Here is a 14,055-nt window from a genome sequence, read left to right on the forward strand (position 1 = left end):
AGGCTGGTCTCGAACTCACAGAGATCCGCCTGCCTCTGCCTCCCGAGTGCTGGGATTAAAGGCGTGCGCCACCACCGCCCGGCTGTGAACTCTCTATTTTCATTTTCTAAAATTATGATACCCAAAATTCTATATATAATGTAAGTGAAATTAAATAATGGCAAGAGTCTAATAGTATTTAAATATTTAACTGCTATAAAATAAATCAATGTAAAAAGTAAACTAAAAATTAAACAAGATGTGGCAGTGTAAACTATAAATGCAGATAAAATCATTGTAATGCCATAAAGAGTTCACTTACTAATTCATTACTTCTTATTCATTGGTGCCCTAATATATATGCATTATGCCTGTCAAGGTATGATAATAAACAAGATGTTATGAAAGTTATTTTATAGCATGGAAATTTATTAATAGCAAAACCATTTTAATTCACTTGTGTTTTAAGAAATGCTTTATAAATAAAGGAAGTTAACATCAGAATTCAGAAGATATGCATCATAAGGAAACAACATCACAGTCAGATGACATTCTTCCTTGAAGAAGACTCACTTATATCTGCCCCGAAATAACTTTTCTTCTCCAGATCTTCTTCATAGCACTTGTCATCTCCGAGTTTCTCAGAGTGTATATCAAGGGGTTCATCATGGGGGTGATGACTGTATAAAACACACTCAACATTTTATCAACGGGGAAAGTTTTAGCAGGCCGTGCATACATGAAAATACAGGGAACAAAAAAGGAGACAACTACAATGATGTGAGAGCCACAGGTGGAGAGAGCTTTCCACCTCCCTTCCTGACTAAGGTTCCTGAGAGAGAACAGGATGACAGCATAAGAGAAGAGTAAAAGCAGAAACACAATTGTGCAGATCAGTCCTCCGTTAGCCATCACTAAGAGGCCAATGACATAAGTATCAATACAAACGAGCTTTAATAATGGGTACATGTCACACATAAAATGATCAATGATATTAGGACCACAGAATGGAAGCCCATAAATAGTACTGAGCTGAATTACTGAGTGAAAAAATCCTCCAATCCAAGATAATATCAGCAGCACAACACAAACCCATTGCTTCATGATAGTTGAATAATGCAAGGGCTTACAGATGGCCACATAACGATCATAGGCCATTGCCAACAGAAGAAAGACCTCTGATCCACCAAAAAAGTGTTCTGTGAAGAGCTGAGTCATACAAAATGTAAAGGATATTGTATTTTGACCAAAGAACAAATCTGAAATTAATTTGGGAGAAATGGCTGATGAATAAATGATATCCACAAATGACAAGCTAGCAAGGAAGAAATACATTGGTGAGCCCAGGCTGTTACTAATAGTTACAGTCATAACAATGAGCACATTTCCCACCATGGTCAAAATGTAGGAGAGCAAGAACAGAACAAAAAGTCCCTTCTGCACCTTTGGATTCTCTGAGAGGCCCAAGAGGACAAAGTAGGTTACATTGCTCCTTGGTTCCATCTACTCTTTTATTGGTTCTGATTTCATATATGAGAAGATTTTTACCTACAAAACAATGAAAATATCTTGAGAGTATAATAAAATCAGTGCTCCCTTATTTATCTATTGAAGTAAATATATACCACATGTGTTTGTGTAAAGATCCCTGTTATAAATATGTATCTGAGGGTTGCCTTGAACTCCAAATCCTCCTGCACCCAGCTCTCAAGTTTTATAGTTATAAATAAGTACCACCATGCTTACTCAAATTTCCCTTTATAATAAAGTCATCAAACCATAAGGGATTGTTACCTTTCATAATGAATTTAACTTGGTTATCTGTACCAACACTCTGTCACAAAATAAAGCCTTATGCTGAACTCCTCAAGGTTAAGACTTCAATGTATACAAGTATGGAAGGGATAACAATAAAACTGTAATATTTCGTGTAACACAATATGTGGCCCAGAACTAACAGAATCTCAGATGTCTAGCAAGATCATTGACAACTCCGTTTTGTGTATTAGGTATCTCTCCTGTTCCCAACATATAAATGTATAAAGCACTCCAAAATAGTATGTCTTCAGTATTCTCTCTCCCCTCATTTTCAAACTGCTGTCTGTATATAACTATATATTCACTGAGTACTTGCAAAATAAATTGAAAATTATCACAAAGAATCCATTCTTTCCAATTTTCTCTAGCTAAATAATCTTTTTTACATGTTAATACCAATTCTAAAACTTTCCTCTACTCTTTCATTGTTTTCTTGTTACTTATTCATCATTTTATGAAGTCACATTGACTTTCCTTGTCCGAAACACTTTATGTGACCCGAGTTTCATTTATTCTTTTAGATATACTAACTTTGGAGACAAGAATCCTGTCACACCATCTAAAATAATGATGAATGCTATACAACCTGCATTTGACAAGTGGCTATAAGTACACACAGTACATTGTAATGTTCAAGATAGACTTCCAGACAACACAAAGAGTCACTATCTACAAGGTGTACACCAGGGGCTCAAGGAAAGGAACCTTGGTATTGGCTTAGGAATCACTTTTCAGCATGAGTCTTCTACTTTCCAAGTTGGAATTGTAGCTTTTAAGGACATGAAACAAGCACTAACAATTTCCTTTGGTTTTCCAAAACTATACTCATTTACATGTTACATGCAATCTTCCCAGTAACATTTTGCATGCAAAAGGTTTCTCAATGTATTTTGATCAACTCAATTGATATAATCATTCAGTGAAAAGTTTACCCATTTGTAAAGTCTGTTTTCCCCAACTAATTCCTGAATTCTTAACTTTTGAAAGTTTCTTTGAAGTTTGAAAGCGAATTTTTACTTCACAATAAAATATCTTCTTCCATTTGGATATGCACATAGAAGGCAAAAAAGTTACATTATTTCTTGAAGATATTTTTGAAGGCATGTGGCTTGTTTGCTGCTCTTCTGAATATTTCAGAAAATCATTGTCTATGTTGTAGAACTACTTCAAATGAGTTACATGACAGAAACAAAAATTAATGTTTTTATGTTGGAATAACATAAATTCAGGTAAATCCTGCATCCACATAATAAGACTCCACTAACCTTTGCCACAAGGAAGATTTTGCTTTCTTATTTTCTAACAACTTCAATAAAGAATAGCTGCCCTCCGTGTATTTAAATCATCTCCTCTCCTCTTGACAAATACATCCTCTTGAAACTGGAGGAAATCATTCACATGCATTTTGAAAATCATGTTTTAGGAAAAGAAAGTGTTTCTAAAAAATTATATAAGTTGCAAGGAGAACTGCACTTTCTTCCTGGCAGAAACAAAGATCATAGAAGTTTTTTTTAAATTATAAACTGATTGGCTCATTATCTGAGGCTTCTTATTTCCTAATTCTTATAACTTACATTAGCCCATAATTCTTGTCTGAGTTAGCCATGTGGCTCAGTACCTTTCCAGTGAGGTAGTCACATTTTGCTTGCTCTGTGTCTGGATCACGACTACAGACTACAGAATCCTCCTCCCAGAACACAGGAGGTTTTTATACCTGACAGCTACACTTGTTATGGAATGTAGCATCTGGAGTGTATTCAAGACTGACTCTTAGTAAAATTCGCTGTGACTTCCCACTAATATTTAAAAGAACATCAATATATAAAAATTCCATCCTATTTATCAGACACATGAGACAGGGGTTCTAAAAAGGAAAAAAAATCTTTTCAGAAAATACTGTAGGGCAATTGGCAGTAAAGATTAAAATATCAGCCCAGCTCACTGTTTCTAGTGAAGGTAATTTTTTCATCACTTTTCTGGTTTGTTAGAGCCAATCGTTTTTTTCCTTTTACTTAGCCATTTGAGTTTTGCACAAGTATTGGTGTATAATTGTATATACTTTTAGGTATTTGTTTGTTTTTAGAAACTAACTGTTATCTATGAATCGTTTGAGCTATTATCAGACTCTATTTTGTTTCAAATCCTATGTGAAGTATTTGGACCCAAAATAGAATTTTAAATAAACATTCTTTACTGTTTCTTCTGAATAATGACAAAATACAAATGAATAAGTTTGGTGTTAATCTACCAAGAACCTAAGAGCATACCCGGAGCTTGACTCAATTCTTTGGCAATTGCAGCTGCACCTGTGAACTGTGGTTGGCCTGGCCGAACTGTTATGATGAGAGTGGGGGCAGTGGGTCATTTTCAGTTGGAAATTAATTTAGCCATCAAATGATTATTGTCTGTAAAGGCAGTAATTTATATTTGTAATAATGTTGGGATGGAAGGAAATCACCTCTTCATTGCACATTTGCACACATTTAGGAATATGTATATTGAAGCAACTGAAATTTTCAATGTTTATGGTAAGATCCAGTAATTGCACCATTTTTTCCTTTTCAACCTGTTACTGTGGACTAATTTCAAAAATATTACTTCTGCCATCTTGGAATAAAGTAATTGTATCATAAAAAAATCCTATGTGATTAGCAAGATATATAGTAGTTACCAGAACAGACAAAATTTTTAAAAAGTATCATCTTATTTGCACTGTCTTTATATCTTTTTGTGCTTTTCTAAATTTTGCTTTCCCAAATTTAGGGTCTTTTATTCTATCTTTGAGATTATAATATAATTATATCTCTCCCCTCCAAAATGGAATACTCCCGCAAACTCCTGCATATGCTTCTCCTTGCTCTCTTTCAAGGTCATGGCCTCTTAAAATAAAGATGGGAGCAGCTTTTAAAATATAACTATGATCTATGATTGGTTTTATGCTAATAGAACAATAATTCAAGTACTATGACAGAAAACACTGAGGTAAACTATGACTGAGGTAATTATAAAAGATTGTTTTAGAAGTGATACTTAAGCTGAAATTCATAGGTGAGATGGGAACCATTTTTATATGTTGGCAGAGCAATGACTATAAAAGGCTGTGATAGGCTTAGTATACAGCAAAGTAAAGCATTGGGAAACAACCAGAACAGCTTAGTATACAGCAAAGTAAAGCATTGGGAACAACCAGAGCAATACCTTGGTTTCGATCTCCAGCCTTGAAGGAATAAACAAAGGAAAAAAATAGAAGGGAGCCACAAAGAAGAGGGGGAGGAGGACTGGAGGAAATGGAAGAAAAGAAAACAAGACTAGGAAGAAGAGAGGAAAGGCGATGAGAAGAGAACTGTCTCGGTCCACTTTTATCATTTTTAGTTTTTTATATTTTTATTTTTTTATTAAATATTTCCATCTCCTCCCCTCCTCATCCCCCTTCCCCTCCCCTCCACCAATACCCCCTAGTCCCTCCCTCTCCAGGCCAAAGAGCCATCAGGGTTCCCTACACTATGTTGAGTTCAAGGTCCTCCCAACTCCCTCCAGGTCCAGGAAGGTGAGCAACCAAACTGACAAGGCTCACACAGAGCCCGTCCTTGTCGTGGAGACCAAGCCCATCGCCATTGTCCTTGGCTTCTCAGTCAGCCTCCACCGTCAGCCTCTTTCAGAGAGTCCGGTTTGGTCGGATGTTCCATCAGTCCCATTCCAACTGGACTTGGTTATCTCCCGTTAGTTCTGTCCCGCCGTCTCAGTGTGTGAACGCATCCCTGACGGTTCTGACTTTCTTTCTCATGTTCTCTCTCCTTCTGCTCCTCATCAGGACCTTAGGAGCTCAGTGGTTTACAAAGTAGCAAGGTTCTTGATGACATTTCCATATAATTCTTAGTTGTTCTTGACCTTCCCTTCCTTTCTTTCTCCATTCCTGCCCTCCCAAAGCCCTGCCTAAGCCATTTAGACCCCTTTGAATTTTGTACCATATGTTTCCCTTAACCTTCCTAATCCCTTTCCCCTTGTAGTATGCTTTCCCAGCTCTCATGACCCCTTTCTATCTCCTGGAATTTGCCCATGCTCACTCACATGTACACATACATAAATATCTGAAACTAAGACATACATATAAGAGAGAACATGTGGTCCTTCTCTTTCAGAGACTGAGTCACTTTCAATCTTTATTACAGTTCCTGTCCATTTTCATAAATGTTTCATAATTTCATTTTTCCTTATGGGTAAATAAAAATTCATTGTGTGTATACACAATATTTTCACTATCCTGATCTGACCTGACTCCATTTCCTTGCTATTTTTTAGAGGAAAAACTTTGAAGGAAGTAGAGACCAACAGATGTAATCAGTCTAGGAGCAAGTGAATTGGGGTAGCTTAGGAGATGTTCACTTTAGTGAAACAACTCTGTATGATGCTGGGACAGATGATGTACATTTTGTACTGTGTATGATGCCATGATAGTGGGTGTGTTTTTTGTACTCTGTATGACACTAATAGTGGATATGGACCGTTGTACTCTGTATGACTATGGTAGTGTGTGTTTTTTGTACTCTGTATGACACTAACATAGTGGATATGGACCGTTGTACTCTGTATGACTATGGTAGTGTGTGTTTTTTGTACTCTGTATGAAACGAACATAGTGGGTATGGACCACTGTACTCTGTGTTATGCTATGAAAGAGGATGTGTATCATTGTACATTTTTTAAAGCCATGAAATACACCACCACAAGTGAGCTCCAATATAAACTATGAACACTGAATGATAATAATGTCATTGTGAACTGGTCAATTGTTTTAAAGTCTAACTATTGTGATATGTAATACTAGACTGGGTACTATGGTTTGAATATGTCCCCCAAATTTCATGTATGAGAAACTGAGAGTTGAGCAGTGAAGTGTTTGTTAGGAGTCAACAAATGAACGAATTCTCTGAAACCTAGAGATTGCATGTGAGTGGCTTCCTAACAAAAGTAAGAAAGAAAATGTAGCACAAGTCATTATGATAACTCAATATAATATATGAACTCTTTACATCATGCCAGATACACAGAGTGTCCAAATCTTCTGTGATTTTTTGTTTTGTTTTTGCTTTGTTTTGCTTTATCTTTGTTTTTTTAAATGTGAGTGACTTGGGAGATAATTACCTGTGGTAGGGTTCTGCATGAATCTACAGAGATGAGTGACCTTTGGGTCAGAAAAACAGCACACCTTCAGACACATGTCTGTGAGCACATGGTCAAGGTCTCAGCACTAGCAACACATCCTCCAGAAAACCTACTCTATCAAATGGATCTCAGCAAGTTATTCCTGACAGTTCTTTCACTTTGCAATTCCAACCTTACAGTTGCTTTGTAGACCAATATGTTATAAACCCCTCCTACTTAAATTTGCAACAGATGATCCTGCGTAATTAAATAAGAACCATGGATGGTATACTAAACTGATGTTAATGTCTCCATTTCTATTTATTGCAAGAATTAAATGTAATCAATGTTATAAACAAAGCAGTTATCAAAAATCTCTTTTTAAAATGAATTTGTTCTTCAATGTCAAATGGACTTGATGATCATTTACTTAGTGAATGTTTCTGTTATACCAAGTCTAGGTATTACAAACAAGGTAGTGGATGAAGTAGCCAATGTCCTTACTTTCACAGAATTTATAAAGCAAATAAGATACTCACATGGTGAAATGTTATTGAAAATGTTAAAGTTGTATGTGGTGATTTAAACAGTGAGAATGGATTGATGTAAGTATTCAAAGACCTATAAGATATAGAACTTTAACTATAGAATAAATAGAAGTAAGGATGCAGCCTTTTATTCTACAATTCACGAAGACAAGTTTGAGATTATCATCATTTTTTAGGGAGATACTTTTTTAACTTTTTATTGACTTGTTGTGAATTTCACATAATATATGCTGATCCCATTCATCTCCTTACTAACTCATTTCCACCCTAAGTCCTTGCAAGCCCGCCCCCCCAAACAAAATTGAGAAACAAAATGAAAAGAATAAAAAGCCAAAAAACAAAACAAAATAAAATTTAAAAATATCAGCATTGAAATAGTAGTGTGGCCCAGTGAGTCACACAGTATACCCTTTATTCCATACATCTTTATACATTGCAATTGAGTCATTAGTATGATTCAAGGTCTCTGCTACACCACTGATACTGAGCCTTCACTGGGGCTCCTCTTGAATATCCTATTGCTGCTTTGTGTCATGGAGGTCCTGTAACTTTGGGTCTGCAGATCTGGCCCTTCACATGCTCCAGCAGTTTATAGATGAGGTGGGTATTGGAATGGGCTGCCTTGTGTCCTGGTTCTGGGCCTGGGTAGTAGCTAAGTTTGTCAGCCTGCCAGCCTTCCCTCATTGTCACCACCCAGGCAAACTCTCCAGCACTGCCCCAGCTAGCTCACCCAGTGTAGCAGACAGACTTCTGCTCTCACACCCTCAGGCTCAGTTAACCTGCACTCACACCAAGTCCAGTGCTACTGTTTTGACCAGGTGAGGTGCAGGACCCGCTCTCCACATTGCTACACTTGGTGAGGGGCAGGACCAGCTCTTCCCTTCTCATGTCCCCAAGCTCTCCCATGTGTCGGAGGTGGCAAGGAGTGTTTTTGGTATGAAAGATATAACCTAAAATTATTTAACAATGTAATATTTTAATAGGCAAGTATATTAATTCTCAAAGTGTATATATAGGGAATTTCCTTGGATAAATCCAGAAAAATCTACCACAAATTAAGATATGTCTTTCAACAACAGCCCTCCAGCCTCAGACTACTAGAGCTGTGTCCTTAGCCCATACACTTGAACAAGAACGTAAACCAACTCTCACAGCAGACTGAAGTTTGGCAAGCAAATGAACAATGAATACATCTAAGTGGGACATTTTTACAATCATAATTTAATGTATAATTATACCTCAGAATGCTTGACATATTATAATGATACACTTTAACATATAGTGCTCACCAAACTCAGAATCTTAAGAGTAATTTTTCTCTATACCATTTGAAAGATAATTGATTAATGTTATGTGATTCTTTTTCCATTTAAGTCAACTTTTGACCCAGAATTTCTTCATAGCATGTTTTACCTCAGCATTTCTGAGGGTATAGATTAAGGGGTTTAACATAGGAGCTATCATTGTATAAAATACAGCCACAGCTTTATCAATAGAGAAGGTTGTTACTGGGCGCAGATACACAAATATGCAAGGAACGAAGAATAAGATGACCACAGTGATATGAGAGACACAAGTGGAGAGTGCCTTGCGCCTTCTCTCCTTGCTGTGAGATTTCAGAGCATTTAAGATGACTATATAAGAGATAATCAGAAGTACAAAGTTTAGTAGACAGATGAATCCGCTATTGGCAGCAACAAAGAGACCCAGAGTGTGTGTGTCCATGCAGACAAGTTTCAACAATGGGGTCAGATCACACATAAAGTGGTCTATGACATTGGGGCCACAGAAAGGCAGCCAAACTGTGAAGAGGATCTGAATGGTTGCATGAATAAAACCTCCAGCCCAGGCCACTCCCACCAAGAGGCCACACACAAATCTGTTCATGATGATTGCATAGTGCAGGGGTTTGCAAATGGCCACATAGCGATCATAAGCCATCACTGTGAGAAGAATGATCTCAACAGCACCGAAAAAATGCTCAGCAAAGACTTGAGTCATACATCCACTGAAAGAAATGGTTTTCCTCACAGAGAAAGAGTCAGCCAGCATCTTTGGAGTCATGGATGAGGAGCAGCAGCCATCAATAAGAGACAGGAAAGAGAGAAAGAAGTACATCGGAGATCCCAGGGTCCTGCTGCTGCTGACAGTGACGATGATAAGCATGTTGCCAACCAGGGTGAGGAGATAAACAATGAAAAACACAACAAATGAAAATATCTGAAGCTGCATATTTTGAGTCAAGCCGATAAGGATGAATTCGGTTATATTATTCATCTTCTCTATCAATTCATTGCAGCTGACAGGTGAAAGTTCTAAAAATAAATGAGACACAAGATTTAAATGAGTTGTTGCTTTCAGTTTCTTTTGGCTCCATGCCCTCCTACATTTGAAAACCACTAAATGAACTCAGTATAAAGTTTGGAGGGAGCCTGTTGAGGAGGATATGGGAAGGAGATAAATATGATCAGATTTAATTGTATATAAGTATAAAATTCTCAAGAATAAAAAAATTTAAAGCAAGTACTGTCATAACAACTGTTTCATTTTTTAACGTTACACATGTAACAGTGAAAATGTTTATTTTATTTATAATTTCCTCAGATGTTTTCAATTTTTTAAGTTTAGTCAAAAATGTTATTTCTAAAGTCAACCAAGAAAACTGTGATTCATAAAGTTTTAATAGCCAATCCCTGGTCTGGATTGGCTACAATCCATGTAGCACATAAAATCTACACAAAAACCGATGTGTCTTAGCTGAAAGTTTGTAAACATACCATTTTTCTAGTTTTATGTTCTATAAAAGAATCTAGGACACACAGACACTTTCATGGGTCTTCTTTTTCCTGCCTTACTTGTCTGGGAGCTTCTTAGTTTCTTCAGTATGTAAGTTCAGAGATTGTGATAAATGTCCATTACAGCAACTGTCACACAGTCTCATACTCAACCCTCGACACTCAACAGTAGGATTCTTGATGGCAAAAGTCCTGCTTACTGCATTGTAGTTTCTTATTTTTGCTTATTTTCCCAGTATTGGCAAAAACATAAATGCTCAAAGGATTTACTGAAAGAAGGGGAAAGAAAAGGGGCAAATGAGAAAGAAAGTGGAAAGAGAAGAGAAAAATTTAAAATGTATTTAAGAAAAAGAATAATCAATGATCTTAAAACTCCAGGTGTTTATTTTGGAGTACTGATTCTATTATTAATAACCACATAATATTTTATATTTCAGTTTTAGACCTATCAACCTAAGGAAAAAGTATATCTAAATACATAATTAAAATTGTGTTTAATTTGCTATTTTATTTTGTTGCATAATTTTCTAGTTTTAATTGAAGTATTAATAAAAAAGAAAACTGTTTTTCTAAAATAGTCTCTAAACATGCCTAAAAGAAAGAATATGAATGAAAGCAAGGGCTAATCATGAGCTTAATCCTCGATTTTCTGAAAAAGACAGAAAAGAATGAATGTCAAAAGGGAAGTTCATCTTCGTAAAAGGAGAAACAAAACATCCTTCATAACAAAACATATTTGATTTGTTTTTCTTACTTATGTTGAAGTTATGCATTTCTGGATTCATTTGTTAAAGTCACATGCCAATTCATAGATAAAGCTTTTCTTCCACTTTGGCTACTGTAGCTAAACATGGAAACAATTACATTAAACCAAGTTTACTAATCAGATAAATGCTTAGTTTGTGTTTGTAACTACAGAGCTGGGCTAGAATCTGTAAAACACTTGGAGATAATGCAAGTAATGTGTATGGATAGGGGAACAGAAAAACAGAACAAATGAGAACAAGAAAGAAGAAAAATAGGGAAATAAAAGACTGATAGGAAAGAAGAAAAAATGAAGAGGAAAATTTGGAGAGGATGGACATAGAATCATCTGAGGAATAAACTTTATAATTGGAGTGTGTGTGTGTGTGCGTGTGTGTGTGCGCGTGGGAGGCAGAGGACAAGTGTGGAGTAAGTTTACAATTGTGTGTGTGTGTGTGTGAGTGTGTGTGTGTGAGTGTGTGTGTGTGGGAGGCCAGAGGACAACTGTAGAGTAAGTTTACAATTGGAGTGTGTGTGTGTGTGTGCAGGTGGGAGGCCAGAGGACAACTGTGGAGTAAGTTTGCTCCTCTTCCATCTTTACATGGGTTCCAGGAATCATACTCTGCTTGCCAGACTTTCATCTTACCAATCTAGATGCATTTTTAAGTAGGAAACATTTCAAACAACTTTTGAAATATGAACAACATTAAATCCAAAGTTTTATCAAATTCACTTGATAGTTATGGCCCTTAGGATTAACAACTGTTGGTAGAGGCTGCTTGTTCGTTCCCGGCCACCCAGACCTGAAATAATCACACAGAAATTATATTAATTACAATACTGCTTGGTCACTCACTTAAGCGTATTGTCAGTTAGGTCTTATATCTTAAATTAACCCATTTCCATTGTTTTGTATTTTACCACAAGGCTTGTGGTTTGCCAGTAAACTGGGCATCTGTCTCTTTCTGCAGCTACATGGCGTCTCTCAGACTACACCTATTTTCTCCCAGCATTCAGTTTAGTTTCTTCACCTAACTCTATTCTGCCCTGTCTCAGGCCCAAGAACTTCTTTATTCATTAATCAACAAAAACAATACATATACAAAAGGTCTTCCCACACCAAACAACAACAGAAGAAAACGCTGGCAAATAAATATCTTTGATCATTCTTACAGACTATCAAGGGAAAGGGCTCAGTTCGCATGATTCCATACAGAGTTGAAAACTATACCCTTGCCATAGATGCAACAATACTTAAAACAGACTCTTTCAGAATTTGCCTCATTGAAAAATACATGCAGCCAGAGCAATTGTCATGTTAATTTACTGTTAAAAACAGTGTTTTGTAAAAGAAAATTATGAAATATAATTTAAAAATAAGAAGAGAAAATCCATGTTTACCCTACTTACCAACATTTATGTTACCTGCAGATTTGAGATTTCTCATTTTAGCCAATGATGCGCTGTCCCAAACAGTAGATATGCTGATAGTGTGTTTAAATACAAGTTTTTCATTTTTTGTTTATTTCTTGAGATTATAACTTAGTTATATTTTTCCTTCCTTTCCTCACTCCAAACCCTCCCATAAACCCCCACCCCACTCTCCTTCAAATTCTTGGCCTCTGATGTTGAAAACACAGGGATGGTTCCTGCAGCACTGAATCAGCTAGTTCTCTGTGAGGCTTAGAGAAATGATAAGGTTTGCCTGTTTTCATCCAGTGCTTTGCCCAATACTGGCAATCTGGACACTAGGAACTAGATCATCATAAAACAAACAAACAAACAAAAAAAAAAACAGGCAAGATGGATTTCCAGGTACCAGCATCTGAGAAAGCATTCCCTGGGCGAGAACCCTCCTGTAGCCAACGTTTACAAGCATTCACTTAGACTCTTAGAGCATGGTTGGGAAGCTCTGAGTGGCATAGTTGGTCCTTGAGCATCACACTTCTTCCTCTCAGATTTCAGTTGCAACTGCGGAGTGTGACTGGGATGAAAGGCATTACCTTTGATGAGGACTCTGCCTAGAAATCCTAGCAGCTTGCACTTTCAGGCTTAAATTCTTAGAACATAAATACATGAACTTGATACTAGCAGTAACTCCGCCCTGTGCCATTTTCACAAGGGGAGGACAATTAATTTTAAAAGCCATTGCCAAAATGTCAAGCATTTATCACATCATCTTACTATCCTTCTTAAGGTGAGTAAGACTGGTTAGAAATTTATCCATAGCACTGAGCTAATCATCAACCTGAAATTAGAGTCTGAATAATTTATCTCTCGAGTTTTTCTTTAGTGAATGTTATTTAAGTAGCTAAAAGTGACTGTGGTGTGAGTTACCAAGTACTCTTTGGTTAAAGTCCAGGCTTACTCCTCAAGGAAGAAGGGGGATCAAGGATTGATACTGTGAGCCTGGCTAACAGCCAAATCTTGAGAGGTAGTAGGCCCATGTGAGAAACTTATAAATGAAGTATAAATAAAATGACAGCAGCAAACTGTCTAAATACCTATATTTATACTCATAGACAAAAGTGGTTCCCAGTCTTAATCAGAGGAACTTCCTCTTACAATGGCAGTGAATGCAGCCACCCATCGCTGTTCAAGACTCAGAGTAATGACAAATGTGTTTAGTCAAACACTAAACAGGCATTAATATTACCCCTATAAGGCTCAGAAAACATTGCAGAAGAGGTGAAGCTTTTAAGAGTTGGAAGACAGGGTGAAGAGCCACACAATACCATTACCTAGAATTGAGTCCATACAATTGCAATTATTAACTCACACTAAATATAGCTACCTGTACTGGGCCCACACAAGACTATGCCTAACAATAGTCAAGAAAGGGGGAGGTCACAGTCCCCAATTTTTTAAAACATTTAATTTTATTTGTGTGTGTGTCTGCCTAGTTCAGGTATAATTACACATATGTAGGTGCCTGTAGTAGCCAACCAATGATGATTCCCAAGGCACTAGAGTTATAAGCACCTATAAATTGCCTGATTTGAGAGCCACAAACTGAACTCAGGTACCTT

General features: G+C 36.8%; 2 protein-coding genes across 2 annotated transcripts; both read right to left on the minus strand.

The window, feature by feature from the left end:
* Positions 1-552: 552 nt before the first annotated feature.
* Positions 553-1,482, minus strand: LOC119803389 (olfactory receptor 4A47-like). Its single transcript, XM_038314674.1, has one exon. The coding sequence runs from the start codon at positions 1,480-1,482 to the stop codon at positions 553-555; it is 930 nt and encodes a 309-aa protein (XP_038170602.1).
* A 7,379-nt stretch (positions 1,483-8,861) lies between these two features.
* LOC119803344 (olfactory receptor 4C12-like) lies at positions 8,862-9,773 on the minus strand. Its single transcript, XM_038314587.1, has one exon. It carries the CDS (start codon positions 9,762-9,764, stop codon positions 8,862-8,864), a length of 903 nt encoding a protein of 300 aa, XP_038170515.1. The 5' UTR covers positions 9,765-9,773.
* Positions 9,774-14,055: the final 4,282 nt, after the last annotated feature.

This window comes from Arvicola amphibius, chromosome 17 (genome assembly GCF_903992535.2).
Source record: "Arvicola amphibius chromosome 17, mArvAmp1.2, whole genome shotgun sequence".
Lineage (NCBI taxonomy): Eukaryota > Metazoa > Chordata > Mammalia > Rodentia > Cricetidae > Arvicola > Arvicola amphibius.

Coding starts and splice junctions, on each gene's coding strand:
- LOC119803389 (XM_038314674.1), bottom strand. CDS start 1,482: ATGGAACCAAGGAGCAATGTAACCTACTTTGTCCTCTTGGGCCTCTCA.
- LOC119803344 (XM_038314587.1), bottom strand. CDS start 9,764: ATGAATAATATAACCGAATTCATCCTTATCGGCTTGACTCAAAATATG.